At 38.6% G+C, this 27837-nt stretch overlaps 2 protein-coding genes across 4 annotated transcripts; one reads left to right on the top strand and one right to left on the bottom strand.

Annotated features, from left to right (window-relative positions):
* The first annotated feature begins 89 nt into the window (after nucleotides 1-89).
* On the top strand, nucleotides 90-3908 carry LOC121974799 (LRR receptor-like serine/threonine-protein kinase RGI1). The gene is made up of 2 exons (XM_042526031.1): nucleotides 90-3164; nucleotides 3244-3908. Exons 1-2 carry the CDS (start codon nucleotides 221-223, stop codon nucleotides 3741-3743), a joined length of 3444 nt encoding a protein of 1147 aa, XP_042381965.1. The 5' UTR covers nucleotides 90-220; the 3' UTR covers nucleotides 3744-3908.
* Nucleotides 3172-25978, bottom strand: LOC121974800. Of its 3 annotated transcripts, none has more exons than XM_042526033.1 (7): nucleotides 25546-25978; nucleotides 25300-25482; nucleotides 5135-5204; nucleotides 4971-5042; nucleotides 4824-4870; nucleotides 3972-4076; nucleotides 3172-3851 (listed from the first exon to the last, which is right to left on the bottom strand). In XM_042526033.1, exons 1-6 carry the CDS (start codon nucleotides 25870-25872, stop codon nucleotides 4062-4064), a joined length of 714 nt encoding a protein of 237 aa, XP_042381967.1. In that variant the 5' UTR covers nucleotides 25873-25978; the 3' UTR covers nucleotides 3172-3851; nucleotides 3972-4061. The 3 variants fall into 3 exon arrangements, with proteins under 3 accessions (XP_042381967.1, XP_042381968.1, XP_042381966.1); XM_042526034.1 differs by having other exon boundaries at nucleotides 3972-4040; XM_042526032.1 differs by lacking the exons at nucleotides 3172-3851; nucleotides 3972-4076 and having other exon boundaries at nucleotides 4559-4870; nucleotides 25546-25977.
* Nucleotides 25979-27837: the final 1859 nt, after the last annotated feature.

Below are 27837 nucleotides of genomic sequence, written 5' to 3'. Positions count from 1 at the left end.
GCGAGCGCCATGGACGGGATCCATTCTGGCTGGCAACGAGCTCGCTCGAGTCAAGCTCGATTTTGATCCTCTGTTTTGATCGGCAGCTTAAAATAGGGAAGGAGAGAGAGAGGAAAGGAAAAGAGAGGGAGAGACCCAATGCAAAATAAGAGTGAGACAGCAGAAACTCACCGGGGGGAGAGCGAGCGAGTTGGGATTTGAAGCCGAGGAGGTTTTGAGGATGCCGAGGTCGAGGCAGCAGAACCACCTCCGCCTCCTCCTCCTCCTCCTCCTCCAGCGCAGCCGTCTGCTGCTTCTTCCACGCTTCTACTTCCTTCTAATGCTATTCTCATTGCCGTCTCTGGTTCCAGCTAACCAGGAAGTCGCTGCGCTTTACCAGTGGATCAACTCCTCTGCAGCCGCGCTGCCGGACTGGAACCCGGCCCATGCCACGCCCTGCAAGTGGAGCCATGTCACCTGCAACGCCGCAGGCTCTGTGTCGGCCGTCGCTATCCAGTCGCTTTCCCTGGCCATCTCCCTCCCTGCTGGCCTCTGCGCCGCGCTCCCCAGCCTCGCCGCCTTTGTTGTCTCCGACGCCAACCTCACCGGCGCCATCCCGCCTGACTTCGGCGACTGCTCCTTCCTCGCTGTGCTAGACCTCAGCTCCAACTCCCTCTCCGGCGGCATCCCTGCGGCCCTCGGCCGCCTTCCTTCGCTCTCCTCTCTCATACTCAACTCCAATCAGCTCTCTGGTTCCATCCCGGATGACCTCGGAGCTGCAGCGGAGCTACGTCACCTCATACTGTTCGACAACCGGCTATCCGGCCCCATCCCAGTCGCCCTTGGCAATCTCTCACTCCTCGAGACGTTCCGCGCCGGCGGCAACCGCGACCTCTCCGGGCCGATTCCTGACTCCCTCTCTCTCTGCGCCAACCTCACCGTCCTCGGCCTCGCGGACACCAAGGTCTCTGGCCCCATTCCGGCCACGTTCGGACGGCTCGCCAACCTCCAAACCTTGTCCATATACACTACCATGCTATCCGGCTCCATCCCGCCGGAGCTCGGGAACTGCTCTTCCCTCGTCAACCTCTATCTCTACGAGAACTCGCTCTCCGGACCATTGCCGGCGACGATAGGACGGTTGTCGAAGCTCGAGCGGCTTCTCCTATGGCAGAACGCGCTCTCCGGCCGCATCCCGGATGAGTTCGGTGGCCTGGCTTCCTTGCAGACCATCGACATTTCCATCAACTCCATCTCAGGCGCCATCCCTACGTCTTTGGGTGCGCTCACCAACCTGGAGGAGCTCATGCTGAGCGACAACAACATCTCCGGCTCGATCCCGCCTTCACTCGCCAACCTCACTTCGCTCACGCAGCTGCAACTCGACACCAACCAGATCTCCGGTCTTATCCCCGCCGGTCTGTCGGCGCTCAAGTCGCTCACCGTCTTCTTTGCCTGGGAGAACCAGCTGGAGGGCGCCATTCCCCCCTCCTTCGCCTCGCTCTCCAACCTCCAGGCGCTTGACTTTTCACACAACCATTTGACTGGACCCATCCCTCCCGGCCTCTTCCTCCTACCCAACCTCACCAAACTCCTGCTGCTCTCCAACGACATCTCCGGCCCGATACCAGCGGAGATTGGCCAGTGCGCCTCCCTAATCCGGCTCCGCCTCGGCAGCAACCGCATTGCTGGCTCCATCCCGGTGGAGATTGGCGGGCTCATGAACCTAGACTTCCTCGACCTCTCCGGCAACCGCCTCACGGGCACTATTCCGGCCTCCATAGGCAACTGCTCTCAGCTCCAGATGGCCGACCTCAGCAACAACACGCTCTCCGGCGCCATCCCTGATTCATTGTCTTTGATCACCAGGCTGCAGGTGCTCGACCTCTCGCTAAACCAGCTCACAGGGCAAATTCCCGGTAACTTCGGGAAGCTGGCTTCCATGAGCAAGCTCATGCTTTGTGGCAATTCACTCTCCGGCGCGATACCTCCTTCGCTAGGCCAATGCTCCAATCTCGAATTCATTGACCTTAGCAGCAATCAGCTCTCTGGCGGCATCCCTGCCGAGATCTGCCTCATTGAAGGTCTTGACATTGCCCTTAACCTGAGCAGGAATGTGCTTACCGGATCAATCCCAGAGAAGATTTCGGCGCTCAGCAAACTCTCGCTGCTCGACCTCTCCTACAATATGCTGGACGGAAGTCTGACTTCGCTTGCTGGGCTAGAGAACTTGGTGACGCTGAACGTCTCCAACAACAACTTCACCGGCTACCTCCCCGATACCAAGCTCTTCCGCCAACTCTCTGCTTCCGACCTCGCCGGCAATCAAGGCCTCTGCACACACGGCGGAGACGTGTGCTTCGTGACGCTGGACGCCAATGGCCGGCCGATTATTAAGGCTGAAGCTGAGAGCAGAAGGATGCACCAGTTGAAGTTGGCGATAGCCTTGCTCGTCACTGCCACAGTGGCGATGGTGGTTGGGATGATTGGAGTAATACGGGCGAAGAGAATTGGAGGCGGGAAGGGCGACGACGACGACTCGGAGATGGGCGGGGAGATGTCTTGGCCGTGGCAATTCACCCCCTTTCAAAAGCTCAACTTTTCCGTCGAACAGGTTGTGCGCAGTCTGGTGGACGCAAATGTTATCGGAAAAGGCTACTCCGGAGTGGTCTACCGCGTTCAAATGGACAACGGAGAGGCGATCGCCGTGAAGAAGCTCTGGCCGACTAGTGCCTCCTCGATGGGGAAGATGACGGCCAAGGAAGACTGCAACAGCAGCAGAGTACGAGACTCGTTCTCAGCGGAGGTGAGGACGCTGGGTTCAATCCGGCACAAGAACATCGTAAGGTTCCTCGGGTGCTGCTGGAACAAGAACACCAGGCTGCTAATGTACGATTACGTGGCCAACGGCAGCCTCGGGGAGCTGCTCCACGAACGCAGTGGCTTCTCGCTGGAGTGGGACTTGAGGTATCAGATCATCCTGGGGGCGGCGCAAGGCCTCGCCTACCTCCACCATGACTGCGTACCACCGATCGCTCACAGAGACATTAAGGCCAACAACATCCTGATCGGGCTCGACTTCGAGGCCTACATTGCTGATTTCGGACTCGCGAAGCTCGTCGAGGATGGAGACCTTGCTCGGTCTTCCAACACCGTCGCTGGCTCCTATGGCTACATTGCTCCTGGTTCGTATCGACATCAAACTTTAATGTCTCTCTACCAAGTATCACTGCAATTTACATGATCTGGGATGTGCATTTGTAGAGTACGGTTACATGATGAAGATAACTGAAAAGAGCGACGTCTACAGCTTTGGCGTGGTCGTGCTGGAGGTGCTGACGGGAAAGCAACCGATCGATCCGACGATCCCTGACGGGCTTCACGTGGTGGACTGGGTGCGGAGGAAGAAGGGGAGCGTAGAGGTGATCGACCCAGTCCTGAGAGGCCGGCCGGACCCAGAGGTGCAGGAAATGCTGCAGGTGCTCGGTGTGGCACTGCTGTGCGTCAACGTTTCGCCGGACGAGCGGCCGACGATGAAGGACGTGGCGGCTATGATTAAGGAGATCCGACACGAGAGGGAGGAATACGCCAAGGTTGACTTCCTCCTTAAGGGGTCGACAGCTCCGGCGGCGGCGGTGCATGCCACGACGTCGACCTCGACTAGTACAGTGTTGTGCCACCAGGGTCAGAGCAACGGCAATAACAGTAGTTTCTCTGGGTCCAGCATCTGCTCTGCCGCCAGGGCGAAGTTCCCCTCGCAGTGAACACGTTCCAGTTCTCGTTTCCTTTTTCCTTTTTTTTTTGTTCAATCACCTGTAATTTGCTGCGTTTCTATCTTGCGCTCTACAAAGCACGAACTTTCGGCCGGCAATCTGGGATGTAAAGAACAGGATAATTATTTATTTTGGTTCGTAGTGTAGTTATAACTACTACGCCAAGAGAAAAGGGCTTTGAATAAAAGTGATGCTAGTTAATAATCTTGCATTTCACACCTCTCTGCAAAGAAGCCAAGCCTCCCAAGCAAATGTACAGTGTCTTCTCCTTGGCCGGGTCGGCTAAACCTGTAATCAGCCATGGTCCGTTCAGAATGCTTTTACCTGAGTAAAGTGAACACATATGGCAGATAATGTTGTAACATAACGGGTATTTGACAAGAAATGAAGTAATCAAAGCCGTAGTTGCACGTCCAATAACCATAAACAGGTAGCCATGGCTAAGCTTCAAGCGTTTGAATTCAAACGTTCGTCCATCCATTAAAAAGTTTGGACCACAAATAATTAATAAAACAACAGGCTAATGTAATGTCAAGAGATGCAGAATTTTCATATAACACAAACCTGAAATTAAGCAGTAGGACACTACTTTGGGGACCACAATCAATTAACGACATAGAGAGCTCTAAGAAATGGGTCAATATCACTTAACTCAATCCCGACGAAAGAATAGAAAACGTCAGTGTAAAACAGAAAAGTCCTTGATTCCTTCAACAGGGAGAAATTTAGATATAACAAGACAAATATGTTTATATCGTCTAGTTTATAGTATTAAATTCTCAGAAATATATATTGTGCTCCAGGAATGCTGCAACTAATTTAGCTTCTTTAACCCAAAAGCATATGTCAAGCATCATATAATATAACTTACCCAGCCAAAAAAAGTTCTGACACTAATACAGCATGACAATCTATATACGACGACATAACCCATGCAAAGCAGTTGCATAGTATTCCGAAAGAACAGTAGTTCTATCACAGTAAATGCTGACACACGGATTATACAAGAACAAAAGCATCGCACTCATTTAATACATAGCTGGTGGACGTGCTCTAAGAAACGGACTCTACCTTCTGTGCCTCCAATGCTTGGAATATGTCAGTTCGAGTCACCATTCCTGGTTTATCAAATCAAGTTTATACTAGTGATACATACATGGCTGCATGATATGAAGATGGATATTCATGATAACATTATAATTAGTTTGCGACTCTTACCTATAACTCTCTTTTCCACATCTAAAATAGGTACCCTGTGGACCTTCATCTTGAGCATTAAGGCTGCAGCATCTGCACGAATTTTATAGGAAAGAGCTCTTATCCAAACTAGATAAAAAAAGACATGTATATTAGGAAGAGAAGTCATTGGCAAAGAAGTTTACCTAGGACTGTATTGTCAGGTGTGAGTGTGATCGCAGGAGAAGACATGACTTCTCCCACCTTGGATTTCAGCTGCTAAGCAATAATTATATGTCACAAAGCAAAGAATTACCAGCAATAAAAATGGAATGAGCATGGAAAAGCTTCTTATGATATTTTATTTTAAGGTTATGATATGGTAGTAGTTATTTCAAGTTTGTGATTTGAAACCCAAGCCCACACAATTTTCTACATTATAGATACATAAGGTAACTTATGAGTTTATGTTGTCTTAATGAATACATAATATACTCAAAAAGTCAAAAAAAAAAAAAAAACTGAATTGAATGACTTTTCAATTTTATTGACTTATGTTTAAAGTACCAAGCAAAGTAGTTAAGGTTTATAGTATTAAAACTCATTTGGATTAATCTCAGCAAACTTACAGGTGTGTCAAACATTGACATTACATGATCCAAGACCCAAGCTCCAATATTGTACAAGATCTTTAACCTTGGTTGTGGTCATAACTCAATATTCAATCACAAATTTCTTAATAATTCTGATCCTTTTTCAACAACTACTAATGCTATAAACTAGACTCTATTGTCAAGTGACTAATACAAGTCTCCTTTGATGCCCAACAACTAGCACTACCATCAAGAGTGAAAATTCATTGAATGTGGATTTACTGTCACTAGCACCTATTATCCAGTTAACATCACTAGAATAGTGTAAAGATAAATCTTAAGTTTTTCTTAAAATAATCATGAACTATATCTTTCCATTAATCATTGTTTGAACTTCGGTTTCTTGTATATTTTATTAGCTTGCATGGTGCAAAATCTATATCTAACCTGATATTATACTTATGCAATTGTTGTACTAGAACTCTAGCAACTTTTATTGGCAACATTAAGACTATTTACTTCCTTAATTCCTAAGTAATTATGTTTAAGAAACAGATTCAGACAATGAATTTAGTTTTTTTTAAAAAAAACATTATTGTTTCTTTCAACTTTAATCCATAGGACAATGCCCACTTCTCCAAGATCTTTCATTTTAAAGCCCAAAGTTTAAATATTTTGTGATTTTTAAAACTCCAAATATAATTCTTACACCATCATCTTTGGTGAACTTGGAATATGCATTTGTGACACTACTATGAATTAAGTTATTCATTAAAACTGTATTGTCAAATTCTTCATCTCATTGTTTCTAAGCCTGAGTTAACTGCTAAAGAGATTTTAGCAGTTTGCAAACTTTTGTCTCATTTATAGCAAAAAAAAACCTTTTGCTTGATACATAACTTCCTCACTAAGATCTTCATTAAAAAAAAAAAAGAAGTTTTTACATGCATTTGATGTAGATGCCAATAATATATTGAAACTAAAACTGTAAGTGTTTCAGGTGGATGTGATTTTTACCCAGCAATGGGGAATATTTATCAAAATAATTGACACCAACCATTGGGATAAATCCTTTGACAACTAATCTTGTCTTAAAGGCTTGATATGATGCATTTGTATCATACTTTCTCCTAAACACCCATTTGTACTCTAATAGGTTTACACTCAAAGAATCCAGATGCTATTGGACACTAGACAATCCATTTCATCATTAATAACTTCTTTCTAAAAAGTTGCATTTCTAGAAGGTATCGCTTCATCATTGGTCCTAGGATTATTTCCATATTTCATAAAATAATTTTTTTATAAAATACTTTATCTCTATTTCCTTCAATAAGAAAAATTAGGCAATGTGGAGAAATAAAATCAAAATACAATCTTATTTGCTTCTGATTCTTTGATATATTCTACATTCAACAAATTTTGAGCCATTTCATTATTTACTATGTAATTAGAAATTGAAGAAATAGATGAATCTATGCTTGAAATTTGAGTACATTGGGAGAAAAACTATCTCAAAAAATTTAAAGCTAATAAATTTAACAATGACATTAGAAGTTAAAAAAAAATGACATTAGAAGTTTGAGCATTACCAACAAAGGTAAATTTTATTCCTCCAATACCAAGTTTACTTTTACGATGATCAAAATGGTGATACAATCACACTTAAGAAAAATTTCAAACGTGTCATAGTTAACAAAGAAATATTTAATTATTTTAGATAGCATATGATTATGAATATGATACACGGTGGGCAATGCCTCACCTCTGTATGGGATAAATTTGAATTTAAAAGCATAGCATTAGCCATATCAACTAATTTTCTAAATTTTCTTTTCTTTGCTAAGCAATTTTGTTAAGGAGTATGAGAAGAAGACCCTTGGTGGATAATTTCATTTATTTCAAAAAAATAATTAAATTATTATGAAAAATATTCTTCTCCTTTGTCGCCATGAAGAACTTTGATTTTCTTTTCCTTTTGATTTTGATTTTTCAGAATTGACTTAATCTCTTTAAACTTAGTTTAGTAGGACATGATAACATAGATGAAACTATAAAAATCATAAATAAAAAGGTTATACAATCCATGGTTTTGAAACTCTAGTCTAGGGGTCACCTAGGCAGTTTTGACCCCTCTGCTTTGCCTAGGAAATGAGTGATCTGCATTAATCGGTCAATTCAAAAAATTGGCCTGGATAATACAAATTGGTCTGGGAGATCCACTTTGGCAGTCTGACAAGTTCAGTAAAAGTAAAAAAATATATATTTTTAAAAATTTTGGTTCACTTAACAGTTATTATTTAACCTTAATTTCTATCCCACTTTCAAGTTTCAAGTTTAGCTACACTACTCCTTTATCCACCAGAACCCAATGCCTTTTCAAATTGGAATTGGAATTTCTGACAATCTTCAGTTTTAATTTGCCTTCTCCACTCTAAATATGTTTCTCTAATTTCTTAAGCAATTTATATTCCTCTATTAGTGATTTATTTCTTGATGGCTGACTTTTTCACTAGTGGTTTCACTGATTTTTTTAGATGTTCACTAATTTATCACTTATTTTTAATGATTATTTCTCTATTTTATGTTTTGTGCGTTTTATTGATTTTCACTCAATTTCCTGATTTTTTTATTCTATGTTATATCATTTTAATAATATAATGTTGATTGTCTTGGCCCACCAACTATTTGTTAGGGGGTTGATCAACTACCTAGCATCTAATTGCTCCTTGGTACATCGATAAAATATCTCTTCCCACCATTTCAAAATATTAATCAATTCAACAAAACAAAATGCAAAAGTTTTAATATAAGAGCATTGCATTCAACCTAATACAAAAAAACTTGCAGGTCATTTTTTAGGAATACAAATTTCACATTTATCATGAAATTGTTGGCTGTCAGAAATTAATTACATTTTGACATCAATTGTTAAGAATAAAAATCTAAATACCCTAACATGGTATGCCACAAAAATCATGGTTTTAAAAAGCAGACTAGCTACTCGCCTAGGTGCTTTTAACCATGGGTTGCTTCACCTAGGTTGTAAGCAATACCTAGTATGCAGGTGTTTTAAAAGTAGCCTAGGCTGTCCTGCAGATTTCGGATAAAAATATATTTTTTTTAAAGTTTTCTGATCTAATTTGCTACCCAAGACTTCACCTTCACATTAGCCTATTATTTTCAACTGCGGTAGAGTCCCTCTTCACTCTTCATGCACAATTTCAGCCATTTTCTAATCATTTTTAGGCTACTCTCTGACCTAGAAATTGAGAACAAATGAGATCAAGAGGATAATCAAGGGTAAGCAAAGAAGCAAAATGATGATCACAGGCTTCAATTGCCACCAAGAAGGCCATATTTCAAGACCAATTTCCTTAAGTTAAAGAAGATAAAATCATTAAAAGCAAATTAAGCAATATGGAATGATACATTATCGTCCAATAAAGAGTCACAATCAAGGACATGTAACTACTTGACTCTAATAACAGTTCATGATTAAGTAGTGAGCTCCAATGATGAGGAGAACACTAGCATAAATCAAGAGGAAGCAACAAGCAACGGTGAAAGTGTTAATGAGGTATCTTTCCCAAAGTAGATAAATTATTCAGTGTTCTTTCTATCTTGTCTAAATATTTGGTTAAGGTTAGTGATGAGATCCTGGGGAAGACGAAGATGCAGCCATGCAAACAAAGGAGGAGACTCAAACAAAAACCACCAACTAGGAGACCCTTTACACATCCTGGAGATCAATCATGAGGGCCGAAGCTAAGATTATGAAGGAAGCACTCAATAGACTAATCGAAGAAAGTCAAGGCTCAAGTCACTCGAGTTGGACTGGAGTTGTTGCAGCAAATGACAAACCATGTGGCCCGATTAGCTTAATCCGGGTTCCTATTAGGTTAACTAGATAATTAAGAATCCAACTGAATGTAATGGGCTTCAACCTCACTTGGTCTTTTAGGGGGTTTCTTTTACGCAAGGGCAACATCTTGTCCTAGAAAAGGGGGAGTGTTTGGCCAAAGAAGAGGCTAGTTGAGTGATGTATTAGTGAGACTCTCACTTTGTTGGTTCTTGAACGGAATTTTGAACTTATCAACGCAATCCTTGTGGCGTTTATTGGCTCATTAACCTTCGTTTGTCACTGGTTGTGGCACCTTCTACCCTATCAATGTGGTTCCCGCTTCCAAACTAATTGTGGGTCGTCGGTTCCTTGTAGTTTTCTTTTGATTCAGCAGCAATTCCAGGATTATTTTCTCAATGTGAGATCCTGAAACCTTTATTCTCTGGAGCAGCAATTCCAGGATTATTTTCTCAATGTGAGATCCTGAAACCTTTATTCTCTGGGGCATAGCAGTTAAGAACACTTAAGAAGCAATTTAAAACCTTAAGGCCTAAACTAGTTTACCAACTTTAATAAGGCTAATGATCAAATCTTAAGTTAAAAAACTTGAAGCTAAAAATGGACAATTAAAATCAAGTTGAAGAGGAGCCTTGGCATAATAGTAAAATTATTGTCATGTCACATAGAGGTCACGAGTTCGAGTTTCGGAAATAATTTCTTGCAAAACAAGGTAAGGCTGCGTGACCCTTCCTGGGACCCACATCAGTAAGAGCTTCATGTACCAAACTGCCCTTTGAAGGATGAGGAAAGCCCTAAAAAGATTTACTAATGACTCTAGATATGTTGACATGATTGAAGTTACTTAAAGAGTGAATTAAAGTCGGACTAGAAATAAGTCAATCTGTAAGGAAAAGACTTACTCCTATTGATTTCCTATCAAGTAAAAAAAAACTTCATGCATAGAAATGTCACTAAAGAAATTAGATCCATAAACATAGCACAAAAGTGAATTTCTAAAGAGCACCTAATGAACCCAATAGTACTCGACTTGTTAAAGAACCCAACTTGTTTGAGTACCAAAATCTAATATCGTATCTTTTTAAATTGGTTTAGGATAGAATGATAATTAAGAGAAGAACGGTTAGTTCCTCATTTGTGAGTTGGTGCATCAACTAGATAACTCTCATGCTAAGTGTTATTTATGATACAAACATGGATTGGGGTGTCGACCCATGCCGCCCGAAACGGTAATTTTTACCATTTTGGTACAAGTCAACATTTTTACCATTTTGGCATGAGTCAACATTGATACTAGTTCGACACTAGCACTAGCGCCACGACGGGGGTGAGCGAGGTCGCCACAACCACGTGGCGGCTTTGTGGAGGCCTTTGTGAGGTCGTTTGGCCGCAGCCTCACCTTGCTGTGGCATCACGTGGTCGTGGCATCATGTGGTTGCGACCATTCGTTTCCTTTTTTTAAATTGAGATCGTGATTAGTTTTTTTTTCTTTTTCTTTTTAATTTTCTTTCAGGTTTTTTTTTAAAATCATTTTAGGATATTTATAGGATTTAGAGTTTATGATTTAGGACAGATAATTTTTTCTCTCTTGCATTATTTTTTTATCAATCAAAGTTTTTTCTTCCAATAATTTCTTTCTCTCTTTAATTAGTTTCTTTTCCTCCTTCATCCATTTACAAAACAAACAACAATGACTAAGAATTGTTATATAGACTAAGAAAAAAATCCCTTTATGCCTTGTTTACCCCGAAGCACGGATTAAAAGGACAGACTCCAGGAGAATCAAGACACTCTCATTGGTTTATATAACAAAAAAAATAATCAATGGGCGGATCTCAAAGTCATCTGTTAATAATTTTTTATCCTTTTTTCGTCCATCCGAAATTGGACGGGACAACCTTTCCATCCCTTTTCCCTACTGGATTATCCTAAACAAAAAATCAATAGCCTGCGCGAGTTCGCCTTGAACATCGTGGCCATCACAAGAGGCGAGGTCGTGATCAGCCTCTCCGCACCCATCATGAGAGGTGGGTTGTGATTGGCCTCTTTGTGGCTGTCACCAGAGGCGAGGCTGCAACCATCCTCCCTGTGAACTCATGGCAAGGCCACGATCGTCGCAAGAGGCGAGGCCACAATCGGCCTCTCCACAGTCATCTGGAGTTCACAACACAAACTCAACTTCTAGCAGGTTAACAACATCGGCTACACCAGCTACATCAACTCCGACAACAACATGATCACCGCCCACGAGTGATTGGGCATGGGCATTTTCTCGACCTCCACCGGAGAGCTCCGCCACCGTTTATGCATCAACCACTACAACCAAGTCAACCTTCACCACCGGTGCCCATCATGGCCTTGTCGTAAGCTCACGACGAGGCCACAATTGGCCTCTCTCCGACCATGGCGAGTGGCGAGACGACGCTAGTTCATTGTCGCCATGAGCTCATGGTGAATTACAACCTCTCCGTGGCCGTCGTGAGTTCACGGCGTCGCAACTACCATCTTGAGCTCGAGTGGTAGGTCATGGGCCACTAAAGGATTCCTTTCCCTCCATCCTTTGTTGTTTCTTCTTGTTTCTTCCTTTTCCTTCGCCTTTCTCTTCCTTTCCCCTAAGGATAGTTTTCCACAGTTGATTCCTTTCCATTCTTCCTCCACGCTTCGGAATAAGCAAAGCATTAAGGATGGTGAAAATGAATTATTAGAAAAAGCATCTATAACAATCAAACACTAACAAAAAATATTTCTAATTAATATATTTTATATTTTAAAAGGAAGTGAACTTATCGATACTGCACGATACAATATCTAAACCATATCGTTGTGATCATAAATCGAAACTCAGACATGACTCAAAATTTTAAATGTTGGATACATATATATAATATTCTTAGGTGGATCACAGCGGCAAATAAGTAGAAGAAGAAAAAGCACTGCTGACAACTTTAGTTTTATTTGGTTCGGAGCTTTTGACAACTCCTACTCCAAGGCTTATATTCGTTGAGTGTTTAATTTGAGTAATTCACTATCAATCCGAAATATTACAAAAGCATGTACAACAGATTTAAAATTAAAGTAGTACAACTGAAAGTTATACCGACAACAATGGTGTTAAAATTGAGAGCTTCTGGTTGTCGGAATAGCGTTGCAACTTCGTTGGATCGTCTTTGGAGCAGCGCACAGGAGAAAGATTGTGAAGATGAGTTATTTTTCATGGTCTGCTCGTGAAGTCCTTTTATGGGATGTTGAAGGCGCCTTCAACCTCATTGAAGGCGCCTCCATCTCGGATCCTTATCCCCGAATCCGCGAAGTCGATAAGTCCTGCCTTCTGCGAACTTTATCCCTTTGAAGGCGCCTTCAAAGCCCATGGAAGGCGCCTTCCATCCGGTATCCAAGGCGCCTTCAGGCGCTTCAAAGGCGACTTTAGGCGCTTCAAAGGCGCCTTCGAGCCTCTTTCGCGCGGGCCTTCGGCCAAAGCAGCCGAGGCCAAGGTTTAAAATTTCGACCCGTGCCGAGGTTTCAGTCCCAGACCGGAACGATACGGTTTCGGTATCGTATCGTGTCGTGCCGATACAGTTTCGGTATTTTTTATTTATATATATATAGTAATTATTAGATAAATATATTTATTATGTATAATTTAAAAATAAGCTATATATTGATTTTATATAAGTTCTCCATTATTAAACAACTTAATATTGTTATAAAAAATAATTAAATATAATTTTTTAAAAAAAAACAATTGATGTATAAATAACTCTAATTAAAATTGATACATCATAATATAATATGTTAAATAGAAGCAATGATTCTTGTAATATTTTACTTAGATAACCTTTATAGTTCTCCAATGTCCAAATTAAATAATCATAATTATATAAATTAATACAAAATACTATTTTATATATAATAATCATATAAATTAACTATTTATTTATTTAATTAATTAATAGTTTAGATAATATATATTTAAAATAAAAAAAAATTAGAATATCAATTAAATATTAAAACAGTAAAAAAATATAAATTAATTTAAAAAATATATAAGAATAAAAATTTGATTTATTAGACTTTTTGAATTTTTTTAGAATTTTTAAAATAATAAAAACAATTTCAGAATATTATTTAATAAAATTTCTTATTTTAAAAAAAATTAAATATTTTTTTATATTTTATTAGGATAATTTAATTAGGGTTTATGAAAACCTCTTTAAAATATCATAATTAAGTGGGAATGAGAATTGTTTGATTTATTTAAATTGCAAAATGAATTTTGCACAGTACGCACGCCGAAACCGCGACTCGCCCACGCTCGCGACCCCGCAACCCCTCCGACGCCTCGCGGACGCCTCCGACGGCGCCAGAGGCGTCCCGTGACACCTCCGACGGCGCCGGAGGCGTCCAGCGACACCTCTGGCGGCACCGGAGGCTTCACGTCGCGACGCCTCAGTCGCCTCCGATGCTTTTGGCGCCCCTCGACGCTTCCGGCTGCACGGGAAGATTCTGGCGACGCTGTCCATGTTGCCGCACGACGACGAGCGACGCACGACGCGACGAAATCTTCCCTAGTTCGGTGCCGGTTTCGGTGCACGGGCGGAACGGTAAGTTTCGCCCGTTCCACCCGGCACATAATGAAATTTGGGACCATGGCCGAGGCGCCTCCAACAGGCCTAGAGGCACCTCGGACACTATTCATCCGTGTTTTTCTTTGTGCATCTCACTTCCTGCAAGACATATTAGTCCAAATACAAAGTATACCTGCAAGACAAAGTTAGCACCATAAAATATGAATAATACATTATTCGACAGCCCCCAGACTGTCCGGTTCTAACTTTTGAATTTCCTGAAAACCCTAGGTCGAACTGACGCTCAACGGGGAACGTGTCATCACCTACTCCTCTCAGGAGAAATTACCTTTTTCCAGACCAATCCTCCAGACCGACTGGACTTTTGCTTAGCGTCCGAAACTTCAGGACTTCATGCTGAACATCCACTCCACGATCCCTCCAGACTTTCACCTAGTCCGCGACCCCCTGAATTTTCACCTAGAGTCCTCGACTCTAGGATTTCGCCCAAAGTCCTCAACCCGCCAAGACTTTGCCCATTCACCCGGACTAGGATTTCGTTGCCTAACCGCAGCTAGGACTTTCCATAACCTAGGGTTACCATCCCCTAGGGTTTTCCACTTGCTTAGAATCTACTAGGACTTTTGCCTAAGAACATTTAGAACTTTCCTGCAAGCTCATTCACACTTGTTAGACAATAAATAACCTTAATTTTGAACCCTTTGCCATTATCAAAATACAGATTCGATCGTCTAGTGCTCCATGCACCAACAATCTCCCCCTTTTTAATTATGGCAACATACTTTAAAGTTAAATAAAAACAAAAAACAAAAAACATTTGAAAGGATAAAGTAGAATAAATACCAAGTAAATTACAAGTAGCATTTTTCAAAGTAAAAAATAAAATATTACTCATTCCCCCTTAAGTATTACTTTTTCTCAAAATAAGATTTTTTTTACTTTACTTTTAACACCTTTCTCCCCCTTTGATATATATCAAAAAACTATTAAATAGAAAGAAAAGTTGAAAAAACTTTAAATTTGAGAAGTTCACTTTTTAATCTTTTCCTTTAAGCTCCCTCTAAAAGTAGCACTTTACTTTTCTTTTCAAAAAAATATATTTAGCTTTCAAAGAGTTTCTTAGAGAAACTTACTAGATATTTAGCTTTGAAAAGAATGTCTTGGAAAAATACTTAGGTAAATACTTAGCTTTGAAAGGGATGTCTTTGAAAAATACTTAGCTTTGAAAAGATTTTCTCTTTTTTAAAAAAACTTAGCTTTGAAAAAGATGCCTTTGAAAAATACATAGCCTTGAAAAGATTTTTTTTTTTAAACTTATCTAAATATTTAGTTTTGAAAAGATTTTCTTTTAAAAAAATTTTAGCTAAATACTTACGATTGAAAAGATTTTCTTTTTAAAAAAACTTAGTTTTGAAAAGATTTTTTTTTAAAAAAAAACTTAGTTTTTCAAAAATGGTTTAAACTTTCTTTTCAAAAATAGTTAAACCTTAAAAAAACTTAACTTCCTTTTTCAAAAATACTTTGACCCTTTTTTTATTTTTTATTTTTTTTAAAAAATTAACTTTGAAATTTTAAAAAAATAGTAAAGAGATATTTAATTTTGATATTGAAAAATAGTAATCAATTAAAAAAATACTTTAACTTTGAAAAGATTTTAACAAAAAATGTTTAACTTAACTCCTTTCACTCTCCCTTAATTAATGACTTAAATTTTTTTTTAAGTAAATTAACTAAGCTTGAGGGTCTTGGAGTCCAAGCATAAAAAAAAATAATTATCTATTTTTCTGATTTTTCATCTCACCCTTTCTAAATTATCAAACATGTTAAACTTATGAGTTTGTGTGAGATAGAGTTACTCTTAACTTTGATGTTAATTTTAAGTTTGAGAATTGAAAATATTTAAGTTTGACTTTTGAATTTAAGATTGAAAAATATTTAAGTTTGGATTTCAAAAATATTTAAGTTTGGATTCAAAAATATTTAAGTTTTAAATTTAAAATATTTAAGTTTGAATTTCAAAAATATTTAATTTTGAATTTTAAAATATTTAAGTTTTAAAATTAAAATTCAGAGATTAATTATGATTTAAAAATTAATTAACGTTTGAAAATAATTATGATTTTAAAAATTAATTGTGATTTGAAAATTAATTACCATTTGAAAAAAATTAATATGAATAATTAAATTTGAAGATTAAATTTTAAAATTAATTGAAATTAATTAAAATTTTGAAATTAATTAAGGTTTTACAATTAATTAATATTAATTAGGATTTTAAAATTAATTAAGATTTTGAAATTGGTTTTGAATTTGATTGGTTTGAATTAGGTTAGACTAATTCTCAATTTAAACCTAAATCCATCTCACCCTTTCTAGATTTTTCAATCAGGGAACCTTATGGGTTTTGTGAGATGGTTAATTTTATCTTCAATTTAAATTCAAAATCTAAGGATTGATTTACATTTGAATTAGACTAAGGTTTAACAGTTAGTCAATTAAATATTCATTTCAATAATTGGCTTCCAGGCTATGGTGAGGCACTAGACCTTCTTGGGTATTGAATCATCAACCACTTCTAGACAAAGTCTTTTAAAGAAATTGAATATTTAATTTTCTTTCTGAGAATCCTAGCTCTAACTAGTCAAGTGTGAATCAAGCCTAAGTCCTTATCTACCCTAATCTAAGCATGTATAATAAAAACAGTAAAGCAAACATCCAACAAGTCTATCTAATGATAAAAATGATTTTTTTATTGGCTCCCCTGGATCATAGCCTCGATAAGGTCTATCAAGGTAGTGGATTTGATCCTTGGAGATCCAATATTGATCAAATCCAACTTGATTAATCAGGTTAGACTTAGGAACTCATGCTTGGACTAAGTTTCTATTTGATCGATTTACAAGAAACAAGTAAGATCTAAATTTATATTTAGCCTTATACCTAAGTCCGGATCGACTGTATACGGCTCTTTGTTTTCTAAAAATCAGATCAAGATTCTTGGAACCCAAGGTGAACCGTTCCAATGTATCCTTCAGTTCCTTGACTTGACTTTTCAGGCTGGAATTCTCTTTCTCAAGTTGTTGGACTTGAGTTAAAGTTCCAACCTGAACAGATTCAGTCAAGGAGCTTAGATTAGTCACTTCCTTAAGGGTTGTTACCTCCTTTTAGAGTGACTTGACCTAGATATTAAATTTGGCCAATTTCCTTAATAAATATGAAGTTAAATTTTGTAAATCATTGACTTGAGTACCAGCATCAGAGAACTTACAATTTTATTTGACCCTTCGAAAACAAATACAGATCTGCGACTTCTTTCGAACTCTGTTTCTGATTCGGCTTCAGCTTCATATTCGGAATCGGTTGCGACAACATATGCTTGTGCTGGTATAGCAACGAAGCTTGCTTGATCGTGTTCTTCGTCCGAGTCTTCCGAGGATTCAGACCACGTTGCTTTCAAGGACTTCCTTCTTCTTTGCTTCTGGCTTGGACGTTCAGGCTTGATATGCCCCTTCTTGTTGCAACCGTAACAAGTGACTTCAGACTTCGCCTTCGTGTTTAATTGAGTCACCTTCTTCTTTTTATACATTTTTCGTACCAGTTTCACGAGCTCAACAGTAATTTCATCGTCTTCTTCCAAGTCGGATTCGTCTTCGGACTCGGGTTCGGTTCGACGCTTAATTTTTGATTCCCTCGTTCTGTTTGTACTTGTGACCAAAGCAATACCTTTATCGACTGGCAGTGCATTAGTCTGTTTGTGATGTTCAAATTTAGAAAATAATTCATCTAATCTAATTAAGGAAAGACCTTTAGATACCTTATAACCATCTACCATTGATGTCCACAAGGCCTTCCTAGGAAAGGTATTTAGCGCATACCTGATGACGTCGTGATTTTCCACCTTTTGACCAATTGCGTGGAGACTGTTGAGAAGGTCTTGGATGCATGCGTGTAGTTGGCTCACCGTCTCCCCCTCCTGTATTTTTATATTATACAATTTATTTAGAATCAAATCTCTTTTACTTACCTTAGTATCGGAGGTCCCTTCATGCAGTTCGATTAGCTTCTCCCATAAGTCTTTGGCGCTTATAAATGGGCCAACTCGGTTCAACTCTTCTTTGGTTAGTCCGCATTATAGGGCTCGAGTCGCCTTTGCATTAGCCTCGATCTTTTTCATCAAGTGTGTGTCCCAGTTTTCGCATGACACAAGTGCTCCGGTGGCGTCGACTAGTAGAGAGAAGCCCGTTTGGATGATGATCCACATTTCTACCTCAGTCTTCAGATAGTAGTACTTCATTCGACCCTTCTAGTGGCCGAAATCTTCGTCGGAGAATAGTGGTGGGCGAGCAGTAACCTTCTTGGTATGCCATTTGAGGGGATCTTGCAATAAAAATGAAAGAGCAAAGAGTACCAAGACTTAGTCTTGGATTAGTAGTACGGAATGAAAAGAGATTGTATAACACGAGTGGTGTTTGCACGGGCTTCGAGACACGAAAAACTCGATTGCGAAAAAGAAATCTAATCAGAGGGGGTGATGATACCAATTTCAAGGAAAAAATAAAATAATATTAAAAAAATAAAAAAAAATTAAAATGTCAAATTTTGTCAAACATGATATTTTTTAAATTCTTACTAATGGTAAAAAAATGAAAGTAAATTTTAAAAAAAAAATAGAGGGAAAAATTGAAAGGCGTAATAATATTTTTTAAACAAAAACGATATATAATTTTCTTTTTCAAAAAGGAACCCCTGCTCGATTGATGGTTTCACCAATTCAGAGCGGTCTTGCTCTGATACCAATTGTAGGATCAAAATGTGCTAGAAGGGTGAATAACACTCGTGACTTTTTCACACTTTTCGTAAAAACTATCGGAGATAAACTCAGCGGAAAATAAGTAGAAGAAGAAAAAGTACTGCTGACACTTTTGATTTTACTTGGTTCGGAGCACGACTCCTACTCCAAGGCCTACACTTGTTGAGTGTTTACTTTGGGCAATTCATTATCAATCCGAAATATTACAAAACTGGGTACAACATATTTATGATTAAAGTAGTACAACTAAAAGTTATACCGACAATAACGGTGTTAAAATTAAGAGCTTCTGGTTGTCGGAGTAACGTTACGACTTCGTTGGATCGTTTTTGGAGCAGCACATAAGAGAAAGATCACGAAGATGAGTTGTTTTTCATGCTCTGCTCGTGAAGTCCTTTGATGGGATGTTGAAGGCGTCTTCAACCCCATTAGAGGCGCCTCCATCTCGGATCCTTATCCCTGAATCCGCGGAGTCGATAAGTCCCGCCTTCTGCGAACTTTATCCCTTCAAAGGCGCCTTCAAGCCCATGGAAGGTGCCTTCCATCCGGTATCCAAGGCGCCTTCAAGCGCTTTGAAGGCGCCTCCGAACCTCTTCTGCGCGAGCCTTCGGCCAAAGTAGCCGAGGCGCCTCCAACGCGGCTGCTGATGCCTCCAACAGCCTTGGAGGCACCTCGGACACTGTTCATCCGAGCTTTTCTTTGTGCATCTCACTTCCTACAAGACATATTAGTCCAAATACAAAGTATATCCTGCAAGACAAAGTTAGCACAATAAAATATGAATAATAAATTATTCGACAGCCTCCAGATTATCCGGTTCTAACTTTTGAATTTCCTGAAAACCTTAGGTCGAACTGACGCCTACTGTTCCCTCAACGAGGAACGCGTCCTCACCTACTCCTCTAAGGAGAAATTGCCTTTTTCTAGACCGGTACTCCAGACCAACTGGACTTTTGCTTAACGTCCGAGACCTCAGGACTTCATGTTGAACGTCCACTTCACGACCCCTCCAGGCTTTCACCTGGTTCGCGACCCTAGAATTTTCACCTAGAGTCCTCGACTCTAGGATTTCACCCAAAGTCCTCGACTCGCCAAGACTTCGTCCTGTCCCCCGGACTAGGATTTCGTTGCCTAACCGTAGCTAAGACTTTTCATAACCTAAGATTACCACCCCCTAGGACCTAAGGTTACCTCCCGCTAGGATTTTCCACCTACCTAGAACCCACTAGAACTTTTGCCTAAGAACACTTAGGACTTTCCTGCAAGCTCATTCACACTTGTTAGACAACAAGTAACCTTAACTTTGAACCCTTTACCATTATCAAAACATAAGTTCGATCGTCTGATGCTCCTTGCACTAACATTAAGTTGATTTCTAAATGCTTGATATCATAGTTTAAAATCTCATGTTGTACCGATCGGTATGGGTAGAATTTACCGTCCACCAACCTACATGGCACCATCACCGGCTCGATCGCATGAGGGTCTTTTTTTTTCAATTTTTAATGGTTAGTTTTTTTCCCCACTTAATTATTTCTTCTTCCTCCCCGTATTTTAACTTTTATTTATTTCCCCCTTAAACACATGAAAAAAAAAATTCTTTTTACCTTTCTCCTTATATTAATTATTTTTCGTATTCCTTTCTCCCTTAAAGGCTTAAATACACAAAAAAAAAACTTCCTTAAACTATTGAAATAAATTAAATTCAATTTAATTTAAATCTACTTGATCATAATCATCATCCAAACTTTAGTTAAACCTAAGTTATCTTTTACTCGATCTTAATTTTTAAAATATTAATTTAACCAAATTGTAAGCATTTATAACAATCAAATATTATAATAATATTTTTTAATTAATATATTTTATATTTAAAAAATACTTACGACACCGAAACCATATCATCCTAATCACAACATTTAAAAAAGTACTAAAACCGTATCAATATAGCACGATACGATACCAAAATCATATTGTTCTGATCATTAACCGAAACTCCAACATGACTCAAAATTTTAAACCATGCTTGATATTATATGTTTATATGATGATCAAATAATTTGATATCTTATCACATATCTTAATATACGCTTGACACACACCTTAATATCACTAAAATTATGCAATCATTATTTCTGTCCACCCATGTTTTACACATGTAATTCACTTATATTTATGCCAATAAATTAAGAGGTGACAATTTTGTGTAGAATGATCATATACATCAGTAGTCACTTACATATTTAACATTTGTAATCCTACCCCATTGTGCTAAAATCATGCAATGCAATATTTTTATAGAAAAAAATATATTTTCTTTAAATTCAGAGAAATAAAATGTACTTTCATGTCAATTTTTATGATTTTTGAATTTATATTTGTTTTTTTATGAATTTGCAAAATTTGACACCTAGAACTTTTAAAATTCCAATCAACAGGATCAGAGAATTAGTCGAGGATTAGAATATCAGTTGACTGAAGCAATTTACAGTTTACTATAAATCTGTTTTAGTCGACAGAAATTGAAAAGCCAGCACAATAATTAGTTTTTAATACCTTTAATGAGTGTTTTATACCTTTATTCATTGATTACATTGTTCAATATCATGATACCATGCTTAAGCATATTTTTGATACCAATAAGAAAAAAAGGCAGTCCGGTGCATGAAATTCCCACCAATGAGGGGTCAAGAGAAGGGTATATTGTACGCAACCTTATTTTTTTTATTTGTGTATGTTTCATTTATCACATGCTTATAAATTTTTTAATAATAAAAAAAGACATCTCGGTGCACGAAGCTCCCACCAATGTGGGGTCCCAGGAAAGAGTCTATTGTATACGGTCTTACCATGACATCTAGGTCACATGGTAGCAACTTTACTGTTGCACCAAGGCTCCCCTTTGCTTACAAATTTTTTAATGTATGACAAAAATAAAGCAATGTGAAGATCAAAGTTAATAATCTTCCCCAAACAAAATATAATGAGCATGCCAAAGATAGCTCAACTCAAGGACATGGGTTTTTGTGCATGCAAGGGGAGGGAGAGCTAAGGTTGAAGGGAGCATTAAGTTTCTAATTGTCTTGATGCATTTTTATGCTTATTGTTGTCCTTAAGATAAATGAATTGTTAAATATCATAGAGAAGGAGATTGTTAAAAAACACTTCCTCCCTTATACTTCGGTTAAATCACTTTGTTTTGATTGTTAATACGACTTAAGTCTGTATTTGATGTTGGTGTATGAAGTGTGTTGGCTTAATTGTGCCAAATGGATTACATTGAAGAGAAAATAGTTCGCATTGAGTGAATGTTGAGCTCAAGGACAAGTAGCTAAATCAAGCAAACGCTTAGAGAACTTAAGGGCAGGTAGCTCAAATCGAAGGAATGCTAGGATGACTTGAGAGTATGTAGTTGGATAAGGATAAGCTTAAACGACTGAAGGCAAGTAACCCGGATCAAGGAGGTGCTTAAACAACTCAAGTGTAGCTAGCCCTGACCGATGAAGAGCTTAGAAGACTCAATGGCAAGTAGCCAGATTGAGAAGGCACCCTAACAACTTGAAAGTTGGTAGCCAAGATTGAGGAGCTAAAAATCAAAGACATGTAATCTTTGTATTGTGATTATGTGAATGCAATCTTGACTTTATTTTTGAAGTGTAAAATGCATTGATGTTGTGATTGCCTAGGTAGTAGGTGAGATATCTAAAGCTTAGTTGTTAAAGCTTTATGACTTTAGGATGTACTCAAATTGTGTTTGTCAATCATCTCGAGCCTTAGACCTTATGAAGGATTACAACTGGTTGTAAGCAGAAGTGACTATCTAGTTGTGGTAGTTGATTGGAGTTTCCATTTGAATAGTCAAGGGTTGGCAATTCTACTGGATGCAGGGTTTTAGCAAGCAAAATGTTTCTACTTAAGCAATAGTTGATATAAGAAATTTCAATCAACAAGAAGATTATTACAATCAAGTAAAGATATAGTTGTTAGAGTCTAATATTTATATTTGGGTACTAAAATTTTAGTCAACTAGAGGCATCTAATTAAATGAGCATTGGGGCCAAAGTTATATTAACTCATGAAGAGATTTTGGGCACTAATAACATCGAACTACCATCCCATTTGCTATAGTCTAGCAAAATCAAGTAGCTATACGAATTCAAGAGGATGAGCAAGATTAAAGGGCTTAAACTCTCAAATCTTATGTAGCTCACCAACCACTTGGGCAATCACAATATCAATACATTTACATAATAAAAACAAATCTTACAATAAATTGATGTAATCACAATACAAGGTTCACATATCTTCGATCTTGAGCTCCTTGGTTCAATCTACCAACCCTCAAGTCACCCAAGTACATCTTTGATTGAGGCTACCTATCTTCGAGTCCTCTAAGCTCTTCCTCAATTAGGGATACTTGCTCTTAAGTTGTTCAAGCACCCTCTTGATACAGTTTACCTACCTTAAGTCCTTTATGCTCCTCGATCCAAACTATCTGCCTTTAAGTAGTCTGAACATATCCTCAATTCAAGCTACTTGCCATTGAGTTCTCTAAGCTCCTTAATATAGGCTAACTACCCTCGAGTCCTCTAAGTGTCTCCTCAATCAGAGTTACTTGGCTTTAAACTTTACATCCACTTGATTTGAGCTACCTATCCTTGAGTTTAATCCATTAGCACAACTAAGCATGCACACCTGATGCACCACCATCAATTACACATCCAACTTAAGTTGTATTATCAAACCATCATAATAACATGATGTAATCCGACCATGAGGAATTGTCTTCCCAACACCTAATGCTTTATTTCTATTGGATGGAGCAGTATTAGCAATAATTCTTGTTTGACAAGGAGAATCATCCTTCAAAAGAGTGTTCTTCCCATGATGAACTTTTATAAAAGGTATTATGTTGATTGTTTGCTTGCAAGTGTGTCCATGAAGTTAAAGTATCCATTTTATGAGTAATTGGGTGACCTTAGGAACCTATAATAAACTTGGTTATACCTATGTGCATGATGTGTTGCCTTAGAATTAAAGTGTGGATATATATTTTTTTAGGGTTTGCTAGTGTAGGTGAGATGTTCATAAATATTATGAGTGATATACCCATTAGAGGATATAGAAAGATACGCGAGAAGTTTATACAAAATCTAAGGGAAGAGGTTGTGGATAAATTGTGAGTCAAGTGTATACCCTTGTTTAGTTAAAAAAACTAGACGGCATAGGTTTGAGCTTAAGTGATCAAGGTACTAGTTGGTTAGAACCTTAACTTGATGGCCACACTATTTAACTTTTGGTTACTTTACTTGTATTGCTTCATCTATATCTTAGATCCTTTATGAGATCATGACTATATGTGATGCGTTTCCTTATAGTTGTTATGCTTATTTAGTAGTAATTGCTTACAGGTGATATTCTCATTCAATGGTGCATGTTTGCACAATATTATTATTACATATTACATGATCTATACAAGACATTTATTGTAATAAGGAGAACCTATCCTATACTTATTTCATGTGATGCATGAAATAGATAACGTAAAAGTGGTTATATGCATCTTAGGCTCATTAGAGAAGATTTTAACAAGTTATTACTGAGTGCCCTATGAGCATTGATCATGAGGCATGTAACTGTTAGGGTCGTTGATGTCTAACTAAGAACATGTGCCTTTAAAGACATTAGAGGACGTATGACGGGTATTGTCATGGATGTCTAAGGAATCATGTTATTTCAAGGATGTAATGGGGTGCACCACGTTTAGGGTTATCTGTGCCAAATTGTAGATCATGTGCTCCGGCAATATTGGGGTGTGTGATTTTTTATATCTAACTTGTAACCAGAATGAACTTAGAGATGTTGTAGATCTACCATGGTTAGATGCCTGCTAACTGTAGATCGCATAATTGGAGTAATCATGGGTCCATAATCATTAAGTTCGTTGGTTTTAGTAAGGGAACACAGAGTTTTAACTTTATATTGAAGAGCCATTTGTGTGATCCACCCAAATTTATGTGTAGAGCATAAACCTATACATGTGAGATGGCACAGAGCTTCATACGAGAGTGCTGTATTCAAGTAGAGACAGCACTTAAGCTGACAAATATAGAATAGATGGAAAAAAAAAACAGTTGAGACTATCCAAATGATGCATTTTAAAAGAAAAAGGATCAGTAATCACGTCAAGGGTCCATGAAAAGGGGAACTAGGAGTAAGGAAGTGTCCAGTTCATCTTTTTGGCATAAATTTGCTATTATTCTGCTAATGACTAAGCCCAGCTTATCAAAGTGATTCGTTAAATTAGTGAACCGCAGTATTTTAGCAAATAATTTAACTTGAATTACTCGGTTTCAACAGATAGCAGCTACGATAAGTCTAAAAAAATATGAGAAATCTTGACGAATCTTGACTTTGATCAAAGAGAGAGAATCAGCAAGAGTTATGTTGATAAAACCTTAATGTTGAGCAGCAGGTAGAGAATACTTGTGGAGGAGAGTACAAAAGCTAATACACAAACCCCATTAGGTGCTCTGGCTTTGTCCTTCTTAGAGATGACACCGATGCACCTAAGTTCGTCGTCGACCACAGGAAGCCCCGACACGAATTCGAAATTGTGTTCGATCTCTTCCAGAGCCTGCTCCGGCCTCGCCTTCCGGATCTGCGTTGACATCACCGTTGCTAGCTTCGCCGACGGCTTCGTCTGCTCACAAGGACGATGTCAACACCATGGACCAAAACGAAGAAAAGATTATAGGAGACAGACCTCATCACTGATGATCTGGGTTTCGAGGTAGGCGCGCAGGTCATCGTAGCTAAGGAGGGAGAAGTTCTCCGGCCACTCCCCAGATATGACGCCCTCGGGGTTCTCCCCAAGGGGCGGGCGGAGGTCGTCGGAAAAGGAAGCGGAGGCGGAGGGCGCCAAGGTCCGCTTGTGCCCGACACCGCCACTCCCGGAGCGAAGAGGCCTTCTGAAGCCACTACTCACAGTTAAAGCGGAAGCAGAGGAGAAGAAAGATTTGGAGGAGGAAGATGGGGATTTTAGGACGGAGCGGAAGAAAAGGGTTCCATGGAAAGCACTCCCGCACGCCATAGCTGATCGCTATCGTTTGCAATGCACTCGGAGCGTCGAAATCCAGAAAGGCAGTTACATCGGCCAATGCCGGTAACCCTACGCCGGGGATCGATGGGACGTTGACAGGGTGGTGTAAATCGCAGACTCCTCCGGTCGCAGCTGAGTGTGAAACGCTAGAGGTCGAATCGCCCGGGAAGTCCCACGGGCGAGTGGACAAGTGGCGCTCGCTGGCGTTTGAAAGCCTCGGTGATGGGTCCTTGGTAGCTGTCGCAGGTAGATGCGATCGACACCATCGTTATCCACCTTCAGCTCTATTGACTACGTTCGCATGGGACCAATTTAATTTGCGTGACGACAATAATAATATTAAGATTGCAAAATATATTGCCGGTCAATATAAAAGGGTAAAAAAAAATAAAAATTATTATTATTATTTAATTTTATAAAAGAAATATTATATATAAAGTATTTGTATACAACGAACTGTTTATAAACTTTATCAGCATTATTTAATTTTATTATATATAAAGTGATTTTTATATAATGTTTTAGTCAAGATTTTTTATATCTTATAGTATTTAATCCGATATTGTAATTATGATAGATGTTTTTTATTTTAAAAGGTAAGGAGTATTTTTTTTATTTTTTTTGACAATTTAAATAATTAAAGCTGATTTTTTAACTTTTACTCAATATAAAAAAGAATAAAAGCCACCCCATTTTTTAAAATCATAAAAGGTACAATTTCACGGGAATGTCAAAGGATGCAGTAGCCCTCGACTTGTAAAAACATCCACAAAATATCATTCACCTCCTGCATCTTTTTAAATAAAAAAATTATGATTAATTAGATTAGATAATGTTGAGTATGGGATATCAATTTGGTTATATGAAAAATTTTCATCGATTATCAAGATAAATTGAAAAGTATTGAACAACTCATAAGTTTAACATCCCTAAATTATAAATTATATCTTCGTTCAAATAACCCTGGAGCTTGTACACCTTTCTAAAATTAAGTATAGAGAAATTATAATCTCCAAGTTAATTATCTTGTAGAGATTCAATCGCTACAAGTATAGAAAGCAGATCTTTTGGATCACTTTTTTATGATTTAAGGGATGTGTCACTCGTATTTACGGTCGGATCGTGGTCGCGATCCGACCGTAATTGGTTGCGATCCCTTCCTGAGTTCACCGTCCCCACCAGGTTATAGTTTGGTTCGGAGCGGGCAGTCGGAGGTCGCCCGAAGGCCTCCGGTGGTGGATAAGTGGCCAGGTTATTAGGCGCCGAGTGAGGGTGTCCTCCGGGCGACCTCCGGCCGTCTACTCCGAACCAAACTATAATTTGATGGGGACGATGAACCCAAGAAGGGATCACAACTAATTACGATCGGATCGGGACCATGATCCGACCACAAATACCAATAATATTTCCTGGATCATAAAAACATGGTCTAGGAAATCTTGCCTCACAAGTATAGCGATTTGCTACATTCACTTTCGTTCATACAGATGTAACTGAATTGATATTCAAATTATAAATTTACATAATCAAAACTAAGATTTAAATCTCCTAAGGTTCATTATCTTAGGAAAATAGTTCCTGGAGGTGCTCGGTGACCATTATAGCCTTTTACATCAAAATTCACTCAAATAGGGTTTAGAATAATATTATTGCTCATCAACATCTAATGATTGAAATTTTGATAGTAAACTTTTGAGATGTTATTCTAGTGTATGTTAGTTTATTAAATAAGAATCATCACTTTATATTTCAGAATTGATGTCAATGTATGAATGTTTACATTTTTTATATTATTTGTAGGTTTATTTATGTTCTATGCGCACGTACAAGTGAATTTATTTTTTTAACAACTAATGGAATGTTTGTAAGATTGGAACATTGATATGAAATTGTGCATTATTATAGTTGATAATTGCTCCAATGATACACCAATAGACTTGATTTAGAGAAGTTGTC

This window comes from Zingiber officinale, chromosome 4B (genome assembly GCF_018446385.1).
Source record: "Zingiber officinale cultivar Zhangliang chromosome 4B, Zo_v1.1, whole genome shotgun sequence".
NCBI lineage: Eukaryota > Viridiplantae > Streptophyta > Magnoliopsida > Zingiberales > Zingiberaceae > Zingiber > Zingiber officinale.
The sequence above is the reverse complement of the archived record's forward strand: the minus strand, read 5'-3'. Positions and strand labels throughout refer to the sequence as shown.

Excerpts from the sequence above, each read along its gene's own strand:
- LOC121974799 (XM_042526031.1), top strand. The coding sequence starts at position 221 with ATGCCGAGGTCGAGGCAGCAGAACCACCTCCGCCTCCTCCTCCTCCTC. Across the intron at positions 3,165-3,243 it reads CTATGGCTACATTGCTCCTG|AGTACGGTTACATGATGAAG; the intron begins GTTCGTATCGAC and ends GTGCATTTGTAG.
- LOC121974800 (XM_042526032.1), bottom strand. The coding sequence starts at position 25,872 with ATGGCGTGCGGGAGTGCTTTCCATGGAACCCTTTTCTTCCGCTCCGTC. Across the intron at positions 25,483-25,545 it reads CCCAGATCATCAGTGATGAG|ACGAAGCCGTCGGCGAAGCT; the intron begins GTCTGTCTCCTA and ends CCTTGTGAGCAG. Across the intron at positions 5,043-5,134 it reads ACCTGACAATACAGTCCTAG|ATGCTGCAGCCTTAATGCTC; the intron begins GTAAACTTCTTT and ends AAATTCGTGCAG.